Source organism: Anarhichas minor, unplaced genomic scaffold (assembly GCF_050575085.1).
Source record: "Anarhichas minor isolate MPS153535 unplaced genomic scaffold, ASM5057508v1 ptg000028l, whole genome shotgun sequence".
Lineage (NCBI taxonomy): Eukaryota > Metazoa > Chordata > Actinopteri > Perciformes > Anarhichadidae > Anarhichas > Anarhichas minor.
Window position 1 is genome coordinate 3,416,468 of NW_027466474.1, and position 19,354 is coordinate 3,435,821.

At 41.0% G+C, this 19,354-nt stretch overlaps 1 protein-coding gene across 4 annotated transcripts in view; it reads left to right on the top strand.

The window, feature by feature from the left end:
* Window positions 1-413: 413 nt before the first annotated feature.
* enox2 (ecto-NOX disulfide-thiol exchanger 2) overlaps window positions 414-19,354 on the top strand; it is a 146,171-nt gene continuing 127,230 nt past the window's right edge. For 3 of the 4 annotated variants that reach the window (XM_076102932.1, XM_076102930.1, XM_076102933.1), the window contains exons 1-2: window positions 414-563; window positions 13,686-13,781. Coding sequence is in view for 3 of the 4 variants with exons in the window: in XM_076102930.1 (XP_075959045.1) it covers window positions 13,694-13,781 (88 nt within the window). In the remaining variant the exon portion in view is untranslated. Of the gene's footprint in view, window positions 564-1,428; window positions 1,448-13,685; window positions 13,782-19,354 lie in introns of those variants that run through there. The other variant, XM_076102931.1, reaches the window with a different exon arrangement.

Consider the following 19,354-nt stretch of genomic DNA (forward strand, 5'->3'; position numbering starts at 1 on the left):
ACCTCCTTTATCATGGTCTAAATTACGTTTTAAAGCTTTCTCTGCACCATTGTAATTCTACAAGAGTACATTTAATAAAAATCTGCCTTAAAAATGTATGATATTTGTACAATTTTACTTGCAAACTTCTCTTTATTTCATTAAAACCCCAAAACAACTGAGCTATTACCGAGGACATGTCTTGTTAATTAAAGTCCCTGAAGTAAAGCATCTGAATACTTCTTCCGTCACCGTTATTGATCTGAGGCTGCAGAAGAAATACTTGTTTTGCCAAAGGGAACTCGCTCTATCTCTGTTTAGTTGGCCCACACTTCTCTTAATATACTGTATTTTCGCCCATAGGGGGTTTGCACAAAACGTCAACAAAAAGCACGTGTCGACTTCCCGCTTGCCGTACTTGGCTCCGCCATTGTTTGACAGCTCTCGTTGCTAACCAGACGCTTTTCCTGGTTACCCACTCAACAAAAACAACGTTAAAGAAACTTCCAAGTGTCGTGTGGATTTTTTTAGGACGCCTCACAGCGACACAGGAGAGTATGAATGAGGACAGACGTTACAGCAAGGTACTTTCATACTTCCTCGTTCACTTCTAAGACGCTAATTTAGCGGTAGTTAGCGTTAGCTTCCCCCGAGTTTACAATGAGGCACAATGTGGTAAAAGTTGAGCGCATGTTTAGTGTTTTTACCACCTACAAAGTGCTTTGTTAGGTTTCATCTGACGCGTTATGTAACCACGAATAGGTTCTAACGAGCTGACGTTTATCCGAAAACGTAACGTAAGTATTTGAGCAGAGGTGAATAAGGTGAGCATTTTATAGCGTATAATGTCGTTTTAAGCATCCAACGTTAATAAGTCTCTTTCACATTCATACGTAAATCAACCATACAGCTGGTTTGTCTTGATATGGAGGTTTGTGCAGTCGAAATGTTTCTCTACACGGCCAGAGGAGGCTAGAAGAAGATCAAGTGATAGTACTGTGATAGTCAAAAGTATTTTCTGTAGAGTAGTTTGTAGCTGAATTTGAGAGATTCAAATGTTTGAGGTGGCTCTAGGAAAGGAGACCCAGACTTGTTATCTCTATTCTAGCCTGTGTGGAAACCTTTTGTAAACCAACGCTGTAATGTTCTAACAGTTTAAAGCTGGACAGACTTGGCTGGAGTAATACATACATAAACACACGTTTGTAAAAGACCAACTTTGTTGAGGCAACTTTGATCTGAGCAAATGTATGGAGAGTGTGGTTGACATGTTGCTTGTTAGCACTGAACCGTGTCTGGTCTACTGAATGCTGCAGGAAAGAGTCCTGAAACCCGGAAGTGAGTTTGCATCGCTGCACTTCCGGTTCCATTGTTTCAAAGTCAAAGGGCTTTTTGAACGGGTGTTGGTTAGATGAGCTGAAATAAGGTCTGATGTTAAACACACGCTTGTTTGGTTCTGCAACGTAAAGTACGTCAGTATATATATCTTGTGAATTTTGAAGCTTTGACTCGTCTTAATGAAGTTGCTAACAAGTGGCTAAATGTGTATGTCATCCACCAACTAGTCTGCCCTTTGCTTAGTGGGGGTGACTTGCAGTCATGTGACCGTGTTGCAGTTTGCTTGTAGCCTCATGCCAGCTTCTTACTTCTCAGAAGTGTTCAACAGTCTAAAACCCAAAGATATTCATTTAACAATCATGCAAAACAAACAAAACAAGCTATTTTCTGCATTTGAGAAGCTGCACCAGAAAATATTTGGCATTATTTCTGGTAAAATGACCCATGTTGTCTCTGTATGTAGTCATCATTTATTCCTGTTTTAATTGAAGTTTTCCTTGTCCTCTGCTTTCTTTTGTTGTTTCTCTTTGCGCCATAAAGCACTTTAATGAATTAGGCGATCAACTTAATTGAAAACAACTTGACACGTGTCGAGTCGTAAATCGTTTACAGAAAGTAGTTTGGCGTCAAATTATTGTTGTGTGCTGTCATAAATTTGCAAAACCCTGGTTTGTTCTGTGCATGTAGGACCGTTCCCTGCGCAATGTGTGAGTCATATGGAAATAAGAATCATCATTGTGGTACTTATCTAAATGTTCCAACATGAGCCTTTAATAAGGGCATGAAAGTGGAGACCTCGCCTCTAAAAATATGGAGGATCATTACCGAAGACACCTCTGCAAATACATTCATTTCCAGAAAAGCTCTTATTTCTTAGGGGAGATTTGAGGGATTACTGAGTCATTAATGGTAACCTAATGCCAGTGATATGTGGGGTGTCATACAGGTCTGTAGATCTAAGTCCAATAATGAGCTGAAGCATGTCTTCACAGGTTTGATCCTAAATCTTGACTCCACATTTTGTGTAGAGAGAGGCGCTGCTGAGCAAAGGTTAATCCTCCTATTGATTAAAAATGGAAGATGCCATTTGTTCATGCCCAATCCCGTCCCCGTTGTCAGAAATCGACCAAAACCTGGGCAGGAAAAAATGACGTTGGCTTTCAGCGTTTAAGAAAGCTCATTCAAGGAGAAGGTACTGCGTATGCTTCTCTCTCTGCTGCAGAGCTGTGGACCAATATAAACTATTTCGTTCAGTTTTTTTATAGTTCAATGTATTTCCTTTGACACTTATTGAGAGCAAGGATGCGATGGATTAAATGACTGGGCAGTGGCTGCATAACTAGCTTATTTCTGAACCAGAATTCAATATGCAACCAAGACCATGTATGCATTCTTTATATACAGTTTAATCAAAAGGCCGTGCCTTTGTTCCAATGTACTGAAATGATTAGTTGATGTTGATTTACCTACTTATCAATCAAGAGAAAATTAATCGCCAACAATTTTGACAATCAATTAAGTCCTTTTCCAAGCAAAATGTTTACTGTAGAGCTGCCTCCAACAATTATTTTCATTATTGATTGATCTGCCAGTTAATTTAGCAATTAATTAAAATCTATGAAATATAAAGAACAGTAAAAAAAAAGGCATTCATCTACGACTTCTGATGTCTATTTGATTGTTTTGTCCAACTCAAAGTCCTAAACCTTAATATATACTATTTATTGTCATATATTACAAAGAAAAACAGTAAATCGTCACATTTGAGATACTTGAAAAAACATTTACCTTGAAAAATGACTGAAAACATATTTTCTGTCGATCGACTAATCACTGCAGCTTTAATTAGCTGCCTGCATTTGTCTCAAATATGAGGATTTGCTGCTTTCTCAGTTTTATACGTTATTACTGTCCGTAAACTGAATATGTTTGGTTTTGGAAAAAGCAAACTATAAAATGAGATTCTGTTAAGTAGATTATCTTAGCTTGTTAGCTATCATGTATTAAATACTTAGCAAAGTAGCCACAGCGACCAAAATGATATTTAAGTCTGTGACATTTTGGAGTTCATTGTTGTTATTTCCATTACAGTTCAGATCTTCTCGTATTCTGTTTATCTGCTTCACGTGAAGGATTAGCTTCAGTAGTTTCCGTGCCTCCTTCTACTTGGGCATGATTTATTTAAGCAGCGTTGAGCGTTGAGGACTGCAGCACCAAGATGTAATAGGGGTGTCAATATTCCTCATGTCAGCAGCTTGTGCTTCATTAATCTGTCTGATTGATCCAGCATCCATGTGGTTCCATGACCTTGCTTTGCACAAATAAGACTGCACCCATGCCATTGTTACCTGATCTACTGCTCTGTTGATGGATTTGTGCTCGACTTGTTGGAAGCACAGGACGGAGACATATGGACACCACAGCTGTGAGTGCTGAGGGGATTCTAGCCTATTGTTACGTGGATGATGCCATTGTGCTCTGTTGCATTGTTTAAGTCTGATCAGCTGGTAACAATAGAGACATCAGGGAGCATTAGAAATATGATGAGGTATACTGTATGGACAACAAAGGTAGCTAAAGCAGCTAATGTCCTTCAAAATCCTTCCACCGAGGCCACGTCCACACTACTACGTTTCCATTTTAAAACTCGTAACGTTTGCTATGTTTATGCTGAGCGTCCACACTACGCCGGATATGTTTAAAAACACTCCCGAGGACGGATACTTTGAAAACTCCGGGGTTACATCCTAGTTTGGACAGACATAAACGCATAAGTTTAAAAATGACGACGTAGACACCCACGTTCTCTTCTTGATTGGTTCATAGCAGTCACGTGTCCTTCCCTGATTCGTCCACGCCCCTATCACGTGACCCTTTCCCAGAAGAACACAAACAACAACAGCCTTGATTACCGATCGACTACCAGTGGTTCATTTAACATGGATAACTGATGACAGGAGTTGCTGATACTATCGGCTGTTGTGCATTTAAATTCAGCATTTTATAATTCTGCTGCCGACACGAGGAGGAAGCGAGCTGTTATTGGAGTGATTAGCGAGCGGCGGTATCGGCCCTACAGAGCCAAAGTTTGAAGTTATGGTTTGCGGCTTTGAGGAGGGCGATGGACACAAAGCGGAGGACTTTCTTTTTCTTATTAATGCTTATTTTTTTTCTGCACAACTATTGTGAAGTTCACACAGAAACTGTAAAGGATCAAAAGCAGTAATTGCTCTCCGTGTGGACGGAGATCATTTTTGTTTGAAAACTCCAGTTTTATACGAAAACGAATTAGTGCGGATGTAGCCTGAGATTCACCGATCCGATTTGTTGGATCAGTATCGGGGCCATCGCCTAACTAATTGAATTCGGTATTCGGAGGGATGACGCTGATCCACATTATGATTATTATCTTGATTATTTATTTAGGCTACTCTGACTTTAGGTATCAGAATTGATAAAGACAGATCAGTTTAGCCCTAAAACTCACACTAAACATAACTTTGTTACATTTTGGAACAAGTGTAACATTGGTAATGTTACACTTACACCAAGCCATATCAACATGAATGCCTAAAGAAAACAATCTGTAATACCGACGCACAGGTATTTTTACACTTATCATATTCCTAAACTTCACCAAATATACAGAATACAACCTACTTTGGAGCTGTTAACACCATCATGTGACTCGCAATGGCTTCCTTAGTCACCTTTGTCAGATTCATATTTAATGATATTCATACATGTCTTCAGACATGGTAAGTAGCGTACACCTTGACAATAATTTACTTTAACTTCATCCTAATTCATTATTAGTAAAGAAGCCAATTTTTTTTCAATTTAAATTAGAAGTTACGATTGAATCTTCTTTGTTAGAAAAGCCTTTCAACTTCCATTTCAAAGCTCATTTATTTGCTATAATATGCTATTGTAGTGAACTGCTGTAGCAATCATCGTCCCATTAAAAGTGCATTTGTCTGCACTGCACTTCAGATCTGTCAGTTCAGTTAAATTTGGATGTTCGGTAAGGTGACCCTGGCTGCTTGAAACAGAACTAAGCTTCAATATAAAATTGCGCTAACCTCACTTTTGAAGTCAAAAGCCTGCCTGCATACCAATTTGGTTTAGCTTTTCACATTAGAATGAAGCTAGTCTGCTTCAACAGTGGTGGCCGGTGCTTTGTGCTTCAGGAGGAGCACAGAAATCAATCGTCTTATGTTCGAGTTTATTGATTAGGAGCTGCTGCTTTTCACAATAATTGACAATTCTGTGTTTTTAATTGGAGAACACTTTATTTCATAGAATAATTGAGATGCTAAGATAAGAATTAGGTTGACATTGACCCGTAGATGTACATAAACATCACCAGTAACGATCTTATTAATACCGTGATGGACAGAACACATTTATGTTCATGCCCCTGAGTTATATATTCAAAATAACCCTTCCTCTTCATGACCCATTTTGCGGACACAAGGAGAAATGTGTTGTCTCCTTCTGCGATCTTAATTCAGTTTATTAACATGCATTACAATAACCGCACGCCCACTCTCCACCATATCGTCAATATTTCTTATTACTTGGAAGTTGCTGTGAGTGGTGGGCAGTCCCTCTGCTTACAGAGCCCACATATAATGTGTGTGTCATGTTCTTCATCATCAGTGTGCAGTGTTGTAGCTGGAAGCTTGTTTTGGAATATTAATGAGGTATAGGGTTACATGCACATAGACGAGCTCTGTATTGCGATATGATTAAAAAACGTGCACTTCTGCTGTAAAGCCTGAAATGTGTTTTTACAGCACATGTCAATCATGAACTAGACAGATATTTTGCTGGTGCACCACATCTCAAGAGTGCTGCTATTGTAAAAAAAACTACAATTGAACTTCAATATTTTGCTCATGCTGAAGGGGGGGCTGTCAAAACGCCGTCCAAGTCCTCCTGCTGCAGCAGTGCACAGACACGACACGAAAGACAGGAGGAAACCGTTAGTGGAAAGCTGTAATACAGGTTATGTGTATTTAATATTTAATATTACAAAGTATCAAGGCATTTTTGAGCTCGACGGAAAATGATGTTGTTTTGATAAGAATAAAAGCTTTATTCTTTTATGTCATATTAAGGGGACATATACCTTATGGTAGGATCTTAATTACTAAAAATATAAGTTTACTAAAAATGGCAACCATATTTTCAGTTTGTGCGACCAAAAGCAGATGCTTTACATTTAAAAAAGTAAATGTTGGGCCCTCGTATCATCCTTTATATTGGATTGTTTTTAGATATGAGGCAATTCATTCTTTAGTTAATTGGCAAAAAAAAATAAGTGGCTAGCTGTTTATTAAATAATCGATTAATGCTTTAAGTAACAAATGACATATATCCTCAACTTCCAACGTCTCACTTGTGAGAATTTGCTGCATTTCTTTGTTTTATAAAAAACTAAATATCTGTGGGTTTCGACCTGTCGATCAGACGAAACAATCAGTTTGAAGCCCTCATTGTTTTCACTGTGATAATGTTAATGTTTAAGCACACTATGCGACTGTATTATTTAGAAAAATGTAAATTTTGGATCGGTTTTACTTGGCAAAAAAACCAACTAAATCATGATATCCTTATTTAAGAACAATTACTCCAAGAGGACAGAGGCGTTGCTGCTGTGTGTTTTTACTTTAAAACAATAGCTATTGCATGAAAACAGCAGCAGTAAATACCATGTGCACGAACCAATTACTGCGTTAAGTTAATCAGACTGATGTCGCAGGCCTAAAGTGTTCGCAGGATAAAACAACAACATGTCAGAAGACCCAGCGCTCTCTCAACATCATGCACACAACATCAGCTCCTCAGAGGCTTGTAGACCACTGCTCACAGAAAACATCTCTTGATGACAAACGCTCCAATAAGATGTAGACTGTCCCACTTTTATTTTGGTAAACAAGCACCTGCTGTAAGCCTGTGACATCGTCGTCTAAATAATGCCACCGAGTAATAGGGTAGTTATTTGAATATATATTATTGTTATGCAGATCTTTTCATTTTATTTACATGTTTCATAGATGATTACTCACTCTAATCACATCATTAATGTAAACACTCATCAGTCTATTACAGCCCACCATTGGCCTTTTGCTTATTCATATTTGGGTGATGTTTCTTGCTTCAGTGCTATTTATTTATTTGTTTGTTTGCTCTAATTTGAAGACCTTATTGTGTCATTACTGTTTGTTGTGTAAGTGCTCCGGCATTATTCACTAAATGTGCCGACTGTGCTCTGCCGCCCGAGGCCGTCTTGCTAAACTTAGCTTGGTGGATGGCACCATGTTGAGAATGCTCCCCATGTTCTCAAACAAATTGTTTTTGTCCCACTTTCGGGTGAGGAGAGGTGACATTTCTCCTGATGAGATGTTGTATTGACCCTCGGGGGGAATTGAGGAGCTGGATAAGAAGAGGCAGGCGGTGGGAGGGTGCCATCTGAGCCAATCAATAAGCCTGTGTGTGTATTTTGGGTCTGCATACAGTACCTGTCCAACACAAAACAACAAAGTGACTGAATAGAATGGTGCAAAGAGTTAATAGTGAAACCACGTGGATGAAAATATGTTTTTCTTGCAGATCTATATGAGTGATGTGCTTCAAATGACAATAGTTCCCTTATGGTGCTCACAGCAGCTGCTGCAACAACACATGGTTAAATCCTTCAGTCACCATCATGGAAACCTGACGACACATAAAGATTGTGATGCTTAAAGACGCTTAATGTTCAGAATCGGGTAATGCTGAGTTCAACTGGATGTTTATATTTCCTGTTTTGGCAGAAATGTTTGGAAAGCTCAGATGACAGATGAAGTCTATTGTGTAACAGCATTGTTTACCTACAATGTGTTGCTAATATGCGACATTTTTTAAACCCATGTGGATTCTCAGGATCGGGTTAACTTCTCAGGAGAAACCATTTTCCTGCTGCCAGTTGTCGTTATTTTTTTAAAATAACACAATATACAGTTAAAGGACTGATAAAAGGAAGAATGTTATTTCCATTTTGTACGCTAATGAAAGGAAATGTCAGCCAGGGAGAGTTTGGATTTCTTTAATTGAATGTTTGTTTTTTCAGGCACATCACTCCAAGTGTACTCTCTGTCGGGATATTTCGTGATGTGCACCGCAGGGGTCGAAATGAGGGCGAAGTTAATGTGCAGATGAAGACGTTTAGTTGGCATAGTGACTTAATTATAGTCACCTCCCTCGTAGAGGTCTCATCTACCTTCTGTTATATACTTCACTCAAATGGCTGTTAAAAATAAATCCATTTCTTAAGTTTAAACATCTCCTACCTCTCCGGTTTAAAAATACTCCAGCTTAAATGACAGTATGGGAGCAGACGCTGTGCGCTTCCCAGGAGGCCTAAAAAAGTAGAGCAGTGGACTCGTACTCCAAGTACTACATGGGAATATCTGTAGGTATGTAACGTAGAAGATGAATGAAAACTGTACAGTTACCTTGCAGTGTAAACATCAGTGCATTGGCTCTACTTTCAGGGCACATCCCAGTGCTTGATAACCGGTTCTATTTATTCCTAAACACTTGCTTTGCAGCCTATTTGGTCCTCAGGCGGGACTGAATTGCTGTTTGAAATTGGTCCAACCTCCTCCGTGCAGCATCCTCTCTCACTCCCCGTGGTCAGTCATTTAGGCGACGTGGCTTTCATCTTTCGGGGGTTAATCTCCTCGTCAGATCTCGGTGGACGTTGATCTCATGCGAAGTCTCCAAAAATGGTGTGAAGACAATTAATTTCATACCCCGGTAAATCTGGAAGTTGCAGTGACATTTGACGAGTAGAAGGGGGCGGAGGCGCTCGCACGACTTCTCAAATCTGTGAGCTGAGCGACGGAGGCTGTGTTGTTACACTTTATTATCTGATCAGTCTGAGGACGACCCCGGTTACTTTCCCAAACGCCACGTTTTTCACAAAGATGAAAACCGCACTTTTAATCAGCCGGTTGCTGATGATGGAGGGTCTAATTCTGGTGATTGAACCAAATCTCCAGTTCTAGTGATGAGCTGTGAGGACTTTGATTATAGCAGAAAGTGGTCACAACATCCTTGCATACTTTACCCTCCATGTCCGATGAATGACATCTACATATTTCAAGCTATTGGGAACTGGAATTAGAAACTTGTGTCTCAAGTTTGTTCCGATTTGATTAGTCTGTCTTGCTTTTCTGGTTTTATCTGGATGGGGCTTTTATTTGTCGGATTATAGAAGGAGCAACATACGAAGCAAACCTTTTTATTTACCCGTGTTACATCCGGAAAGAAAAAAATAAATCCTTTGCAGGCTTGCATCCAGAAATATGTCACGCACTGAATTGGTTTATGTGATTCCTCTCAAGCCTCACAAACACTAAAGCGTTGAATGACTGTACAACTGAAACACAATCTCACCCCGGTAGATTCTGTTGAAATAGGCTTAGCCCTGTCACTTTGACTTTTTGATGAAAGATAGCGGCTGATTAGCTGCCAAGACATCTGAAATGACTCCAACCCTAAAGCCAGGATACAACTCTGACAGAGCTCCTCGTCCGAAGCAGCCAGACATCTGCTTAATGTGTAGAATGATTTCACTGGTTTTTACCTCCCTCAGAGCGCTCTAGTGCTGGAGTCAGAGATGGGTAGACCTGAAGAAGGAAATTGTTCTCCAGCAGGTAACTCACTGGAAGCTTTACTTATGAATATGTTTATTTTCCTAGGGACTGAAATTGACAATAACTAGATTTTCTTGAATATATTTTAATACTTTATTGCAATGTTTCTTTCATCATCTTCCAGACAATTGATTTCCTTGAATAGAATGAGTTATTAAGCAGTATAATATTGAAACCTCATAATACACACACTGAGATAATGTAAGTTATATCATTTTGACACAAAAGTAAGAGCTGCTACCTTTTGTAAAAGCATGGGGGAAAAAAAAAAACCTTCATGATTTTATAGGGGAGGGGATTCATCTTCCATTTCAGTAATTAGACCGCGCTAGATACAAAAAATGTTATTTATTGTAAGCAGCGCAACAACACAAATGGCCACAAAGAACTTTGTATTTAATAATTTGAGAAAATACGCCCCGGATTGACAACGGCAGGGCAAGCGCATACCGTTACTCCTTCTGTTCCCTTTCACAATAAAAGCTGTAGAAATATACGCTGCTTAACAGGGGAATTAAATTCACGAAGAGCATTTTCCAATCCGGTAACTACACAAATATCTCCTTTAATTGTGGGACAGCAATGACGTAATTAGCTGTGCAGAGAAAATGCCCCGAGTAGTGTCCAAAAGTGTTTTTTTATTTAGCTTATGAGCTCACTTCATCACTATATAGTTCTGTAAAGTGAAGTCCGTTGAAAGTGACTATAAGGAGTAGTGAATGAGTGAATGATTTCACGTTTGAAATAATTTTGTCTATCGTGTCAAAGGGACACAGTCTTGGGTATTGATCAGAAGGGCTTCAGCAAGACCAAGGCATGTACTGTACCTTTCCTGCTTGTTTGTTTACTGTAAAGTCAGCTGTTCAGTAACACAATGCATTTGAAGGTGGGACTTTAAGTCGAGGCTTATCACCTAAAGGTTTTTTTGGGGGGGTTGCGCACAGACACACAAAATGATTTTTGGTAAGTTCTTGCCTGCCTCTTCTATATTCTCAGTCCACTTCTCCTTCACCAGGGAGTCGAATGCAGACGCTTTGTCACGCTCGTTGGCATTTGATGCTGATGCACAAGTCACCCTTTAGCATCTGTACACACCAGGCTTTCAAGTAGCGACAGAGTAAATCCATCACTGTCATTAATAAATGATCAGAGAACATTCTCCGGGAGTGTGATGACATGGTGTGAAGACCAAAAACAATCAACATAGAGTTGAGTGGAGGCAGATTGGTCAAACAAACGCAGGACGACCAGAGACCGGAGTTCGAGGCCGGTGTTCTAGTCATATAGTGTTGTTGAGTTATTTTGAAGTTGACAATGCGTCAGTATGTGATGAGTAGGGATGACAACATGATGAGACGCCATCAGACCTTTTCTCTGTCGTACAGTAGCAGTCTGTACTGGTTCCCTCTGTACTCTGAAGCGCTAAGTTCCTGAATGATATCGTGGAAATGCTTTTAAAGATATATTAAATTGCATTTAATCGCTGCGTCAATATTCAGTATGTATGTTTTGTATAATCTATGTTCATGCATGTTTCAGTAGCTCATGTTAATCATCAGACTAAGTGGTTAAATGTCACTGCGTTCATTAATGGAATACAGACCGTTGCTCAGCAATGTTGTCTATGAGATCTGAGGCACTAAGGACTGTGAGGAATCTTCACTCCGTTGAAGAAGGGACATCCTTTGCCAAATTTGAGAAATTCAGAGAGAATTATATAATAATGAGCATATTAATATCTGTGCCTGGGTTGCTGAGAGAAGCCATAAGTGTGTGTGTGTGTGTGCTGCTTCTTTCTGGCTCTCGACTGATGAAGATGAATATGATGTTAAATTCCCCATGACTTTAAGACATCCCCCCCTCTCGCGTAAGCCTTAACCTCCGCCTCGCTGCATGACGGTGGCCTCGGTTTACCTGGCAGGCGACTGAAAGCTGTTGCAGTGAGAACGAGGAGCGACACAAGCAATTAAAGGGCTGGATTCAGCCCGGCCTCACCTTCTGATCAATGCCCTGCTATTTAGAGCTGGCAGGCTAGAGACCAGACTAATAAAGACGCCACCGACCGCAGCATCCCGGGCCGGACTGCCAATACTTTTAACACCCCCATCGATTCTCATTACTGCGACTGGTTTCTTTGCAAGTGTGTGAGCCAAACGTCGAGGAGGGTGTGGATAGGCATGGGTGGAGGCTAGTCAGAGATTTGGCTCGGGACAGAGTCATCATACTATGACCCCGGACGGTGGAATGGCTCGGTACCACCTGAACATCACAGGAAGCAGGAAAATGTAAAATCACCCAGTGAATTTCACAATAATCTTCATTAGAATTACTCTGAATTTCTGCCAACACATCGATTTTGTTCAGCGGCTGAAAGAGGTCGCTAGAGTCGCCGCTGATTGGTTCGAGGTGAAACAAAACAAGAAAGCAGCTCACCTGAATGAACAAAGTGTCGGGCTAAATGAACGAAGTGAAACCAAATGGCCATTCAGTCTGATTATCAGGAGGCGTCTTTGTCAGCTGAGAGCGAAGAAATAAACATCACGCACGTCTGGTTTTCCTCTCAGCAGAACCAGCACACCTATTCATGCCCCCGTTGTGGTGTTTGTACATTCTGAGCATGCCCGTGTAATCCACATCTGAAGAAGCAGTTTTTATACAAATCACATTAACTCCAGCCTTCACTCTTTGGGGATCTAGCCACTGTAATGGAGGGAAATACAAAATACATTGTTTTTAATCCGCTGAAAACCCCAAACCCTAACCCTACTGGGTCTATAGCAGCTCTGTTCTCCCTCTCTTATGCTGTAGTAAATAGCCGTTCCTATTATAGTGGCCTGTAGAGCTTTAGATTCACTCTGTGGCTCTAATTAGTGAGCAGCCTGGATTGTAATGTGTCTTCTGGGTTATATGATTCCTATTTTGCTTATTTGCCAATTTGTACCCAGTAGTCTGCTGCGGTAGTTTTTATTCCTCATTCACAAATGTTCTGGGATTAAAGCAGCAGCAGCAGCATCATCATCTCAGCATTCAGCGCTGCATTGGAGACCTTCACACCGACGAATGCGCGATGAAAAAAACCCCAATGCAAGCCAAGGGGTTGTGTAAGTGTGAGCGATTTTTGCCGCAGGGTGCAAGTAAAGAAGATGAAATACAGACGAACGAGCCCAGGATGACGGTTCAGAATGCAAAGACAGTGGTTCATGTCCTTGTACTCCTCTGAGCTTTTGATTGTACAGCTCTGGAAAGTTAATCACAGAAGTAATAATTTTCTCCTCCATGCATGATAGGCAGCAAATTAGTGCAATGCTACGAGATCCACGCCGCAAGGTATTTCACTTTCCTCTGTGCTTGCACGTATTTGATTGGAAAGTGTGTTTTGGTTAATGACCCAACATTGTGCTGTGGGGACAAAAAAAAAAAAAAAGAGGCCAGAACCGATTTGTTTTGCCCGATCCCTCTGCGACAAGACCCCCCGCCGAGCCGAAGCAGCGGTCTCATTGAAATGAGTGACGAGGCTTGAGCTGTTGTCAGTGTGGAAGCTGCCTTAAGGCTGCGCTTTAGCGTCCAAAACTGAAATGTGCCATATCAAAAACGGACTTAATGGTGAGTGCTAAAGCTGACTGAGAGCCGTGACGTTTTTTCTGCTTTTGTGTTGTGCAGGACCAGAGATGAAGCCAAACTACTGCAACGTCCTCTGTGCCAGAGTGCAGTGGGCCGGCGCTTCAGACAATCTGTTGTATGACGTCAACAACGAAGGTACGATCTCCATGGCTTCCTGTTTAGTGTGACTGAGACAGTGATCCGCCACTGCCTTATGTAATGTGCTTTTTTTAGGTTTTATCTGCATGATTCTGAGGCGACGTTTTCGCCATTTTTATTGCTCAAATCTCTAATTGTGACTATTTCCAATGATTTATTTCCAAATCGAACACAGTGTTAATTAGTTTCATAGCTTTAGCAGGGGACCTGTTGTAGAAGAAAAAAGAAAAGAAAAATGATTGCGTAGGTTGAATTTATCAGTTCAAATTATTTCAGTCCTTTTAGTTTATCTTCAGTGTCATTCTGCTGTGAAAGTTGTTGTTGCTTTGCTTTTTCGGTTGTTCTTCAAAGGTAGCACTGCACCTGCACCGGTAGAGTGCCTACACGAACATCTGTCGTGTCGTTATTATTTGATGTCTGTTATGTTTTGTAAGAGATTTGAAGTGGAAATGTCCTCGGCTACAGAGTAGAAGAAGGGGCTGAAACAGCGCTTAAAGTGAGTTGTTTGCAGGATATCTGCTGTTCTTTGTTGTCCCAGGTGCTGCTTTGCTCTCAGGCTGTTAAACACTGGAACCTGCCTTCAGATCCAGCTGCAGATTAACAGCAGTGGTATCTCCTCTAATTACCTGTTGCCTAAGAACTACTAACTACTGGAGATGTGGGCTGCATGTCAAATAGCGTTTCCCCAGCTATACCCCGCCTATCTTTGGGCACGTGCTCAAATTAGAGCCCTGCTCATTTGAATATACTGCAGTGTATTTTTCTGTCTATGCCATAATTATCTAACCTCTGTTTTAATTTAGGAATTAAAGGCATATCACCATCATGTCTCTTAAAATGATAACTCCTTTTAAAAAGCAATGCATGGTTAGGATTGCTGAACAACAATCTACATTGAGGACGCTCTGATTGGACATTTAAATGACCGTTTAATTGAAGGTGTAATTGAACGGGCAATACGGCTTCATTATTTCATCTAGTCCTATTTACAGTTTTGAAACACAGCACAGCTTCCTCCCAAACATCTGAGTCCTCGTGGGTCGCATTCAAGTTGTGGTACATGCAGTGGAGTCCATATGGATTATGTTTGCATGTGGACTGTATAGACCTTATTCAAAATGACAAAACATCACAAACCAATTCCCTTTCTTTAGAAGAACACATTGGTGCGTATCGTGCCTGACCATTTCCACATCACCTTATATTATCTTCAACGGGTAAACTAGTCATTTCAAAGAGATGTACGTTCGATAAATGGCAGCTTTGTTTTATGCATGTGTTATTGAAAACATACACGCATGTTAAATCATCTAGAAATGAGACCAAATAAATAGATTTTCGGCAGTTACCGTCTCATTCTTTTCATTTCCTGTCATCAGTCAAACAAACAGATTGTACCCTGGCCTTTCAAATTAGATTCAAAGTCGACTACAATTATCAGAACAATACCAACTTTCATGTTCCGGCATGTGGCTCAAAGGTGCTCTGCAAATATCGATGTTAAATAACAGACTGTGAATCTCCTGCGACCCACCTGTGCATCCTGACCCAGTCTGTTAGAATGACAGGTATAGACTCCACTACATGGGCTGCAGTTTAAATGTGGACCATATGGCATATGGATGAGGTGTCAGATTTAAAGATTTGGCTGGATCTCCTGCTTGTTTTTCTGCATTTAGCTTTTAAAACTTCAAAATGCATCATCTCCAGCTGAAGATCAAAAGATTTGTGTCTGTATATCCTTCCATGATCTCCCCCCCCCCCCCCCCCCAAAAAAAAAACATGTTGGCAGCGTTGCCCTGTTAAATGCCTGTTATCAACTGTTCCAAACTAACAACCGAGCTCATTTGCACAGCAGCTCGAGTCAACAATGCTTGATGCTACCTGTCTGAAGCGGGACTCATTGATACGAGCCGCTACACTCATTCATAATCATGCAGAGTGGAGCGTGACAGCATTAAGCACTAAAATGAAGAGCGACCATTGTACTGAGCCGTAATGTGAACGGTGTCTTGGTGTCCTAATTCTATTGTGTGTGTTTGTATATAAACATGGATTTGCTCTTCTGCATAACCACAACTAATAATACCAGACAAACCTTATTGCCATGGTCGGTCATAGCTCCTGATTGTTTGGGGTGATTCTTATTCTATGCTGGTACCCAGAGTGGAAAATTGATCAAAGGGCAGAATAAGCTCCAGTTCCTCTTGCTCCGTTGGTCAATCATGCTCTCTAAGACCAGATAGACAAAAGTTTCTTCAGCTTTTCAGCCACACAGAGCAATTATTTCCAGTATAGCTCACTCTGTCTTTACCACCACTTGAAAGTGATTTATGTCGCCAATACGGAAGGAAATTGGGATCCTGAACTCCAATATTAGCTGGTTGCTGATTATGTCCTCGTTCTAATTTTACACGCGCTAGACTTCCATGTTATACTCGGTAGACAGTATAATGTCCTAGTTTAACACCCAACCAGGGAGCAAATGGGTCAAAGCTCCCGTTTTTTTTTTAAACTGGTCACAGAAGAACGTCGGCCACTGCAGCTGTCAGAGAAAAAGAAAACAACTTTCTCGGTGAAAGATTGGATTTGAGCAACGCCTTCCTTTTTTTCCGCTGCTATACTTGAGAGTTTTGCGTCACAGAAAGAATCCTTTTGTCACCGCGAGATGTTTTTGATTTTCTGGTCATCCCGTCTCTAAAAACACCCACGAGAGCCGGCTGTTAGATGCGATAAGAGCTTTCTCTCTGTTCTCTTTCTTTAAATCACTCTCAAAATACTGATGTGCTGTTGTCTTTGATTGTTGCTGCAGAGCAGATTGCTCGACTCGGCAACGTGACCACACACACGTGCAGTACACACTACCAGGGATACTTATAAATAGAAAGTTCATCGACCTCTTCCTTGTTATTACTAAGAACAGCTATTTGACATGTCAGAGCTACCCGGGTACTGCTGTCTGTGTGAAGCGGAGAGGATATTTCCGGTGATACGGTTACAAGTGCAGACATTTTACAGACCAGGACAAATCGCTCTCAATTACTCATTCAACAATCGGATGGAGCCATTTTCTGTCAAGTGTTAGTGCATTTTGCTACTGCTATTTTCCATCTCCTGTCCTGTTGCGAGGTTTAAACTTTAGTATTCTACTGTGAGGGAGTAACGGTAGAGGCCACACTGTTCTGTGCTCGTTCTCAATAAATCTGAACTAAAATAACACCTTGATTTTTTTTTTTTAACCAAAGCGACCAACACCTCCACATTTTAGTTTTTGGAGCCTCATTGCCTGCCATAGGTGCTCATCAGGGATTCATTTAAGAATCAGAATTAAGAATCAAAGATGCATCGTGATTATCCTCACCTGCACGGTCTGACAGGCAGACTACGACTACTAAACTACTACAAGTGTAGTTTTGAGAGACATCCAAGAAAGAATTGCAGCAACTACGGTTGCCACTGATTTCTTTTCGAGCAAAGATGCACAGACAGAGGAAGAGCATGTTTTTTATTTTTAGGATTGTGGTTCATATTGTTAACCTATCGCCCAAACCGACAGCAGCAGCAGACTAATATTAGCACTCACCTTTGCTCCATGTGTCAGTCTGTCTGGCTCTGTCTTTCTCACGACTCTCTTGCGATACACACACACACACACACACACACACACACACACACACACACACACACACACACACACACAGTCAGTAAATTAGCTCCACTTAGCTCCACCTGTTTCCCAGGCTCAGTACTATCCTCTCACGTCTCTGCCAACAAAGAGCAGAACAGCTGTGATTGCCAGAGGACTAAGCCGAACATTTATGACGGTTGCATAAAAACAACATAAATGCCAAGTTAATGGAACTCATGTGCAGTCTCCATTTAACACACACTTAATAAACACTGGTCGTCAAGCTTTAACCCTTTAACCTACTTTCTTCTTCTCTCGTCGTTGGAGCCTCCCCAGTGTCTCTATTTGTGTTTGGATGTATTATAACTGCACAATATGACAAGCAAGTGGGCAGAGTCATGCAGTCTAAAAAGTAAGAGAGTCACCACTCGGTTCAGTGAACACTTCATGAGAATCTCTAATGTCTTTTTCTCTACTATTTTCCACAGCAGCAGTTTTGTGATGGTGGTAGCTAATTACGATAACCTCCACTCATCTCTGCCTCCAGCCTTTTGTGTTTTGAAAAGAGAAGGCTGGAGATCTAGTAGGCTGTTGAAGCACCTACACACACCTACACACACACACACACACACACACACACACACACACACACCAGCTCTCTCTTCCACACCAATACTTGTATCACAATGCACAGACTGGACCCGTGATTTTAGTTGTTTTATTCAGGATTTTTTGGTCTCATCAAGGAAGAGTTTGTGGAGCCGCTTCCTTGATGGCGACTGGGCAAGAGATGTGAGGGCAGCTGGAGAAAGTTCAGACAAGAGGATACCCGCTTTTCTGATAGAAGTTTTACTACTTTGTGTTGAACGTTTAAAGGGAAAAAAAAAATCTGCCAACCAGCTCCTCCAAATTCCATTCTTCCCTCTCACAAGCCTGACGTTTGTGGATGTGTTTAGTTGAGCATGTGATTTATATACTTGGCTATAATTGGACAATTATGTTCTCCCATTGCCACTGTAGTGGGTGTCATTTTCAAGTCCAGGCACCTCGTTGAGATTCAACCACGTTGAATGAGAAAGCAGTTCACCGCCTTCACCGCCATTTCCCCACATTTGTTTCAGGAGCTAACGGCTCGGCTGCTAACCGCTGTGCTTGCTTCCCAAAGGAGTCGAAAAGAGCACTATCGGTTTGTCTCTGGGTCGTCACTCCCGCAAAGACAATTGAACTTAACTTAACTTCTTCAGGCCACACCGCTGTGTAACTATAGGAAGTAATAATAACCGAGGTGCAAAGAAGCAGGCTTTGGCAATCATGCGTCTTGATGGTATCAAGCTCCTGAGACACCGGATCGTTCCTGTATACAAAGTGATACCGCTAACACCTCAATGTTGTTTATAGCACGCTGATCCAGAATCTCAAGAGTGTGCGAGTGTGATTTGTTTCAAATAGATTTGCAGCTTTTGTCTCGTCTCAAGATGTCGTTTACGTCAACTCATAATCTGCTGATGGTTGTTTTCCTCACTCATCACAATATCACAGTCACGTCTTTCAGTCTAAGCCTCGTTATTTGGGTGAGAACAAAGCAAGCGGATGTTTAAAGTGACATTGCAGAGTTAATGACGTTAAATCTTTGTACAAATCCAGGTTGCAAACATAAGCTGTCACAACGGTTATACGAACTGTGATAATAGGTCTGATATGTAATGTCTGAGTGATTCAAATTCTTTACTTTCATTTGATCTGTTGAACACAGTGACACATTAATTTAATTTGGTGACATGTTCATTACTGTGGGAAACGCTCTCCGAGATGAAATATTGGTGCCACCAAATTACGCGCCCATGCCACTAATGGGAAAATGTCAGCCACGGCAGGAGCAAAAAATCGAGCTCTTTGGGGGTTTTGAATTCAAACAAGTCGTTGCCTGGTTTAATTGCAGTGT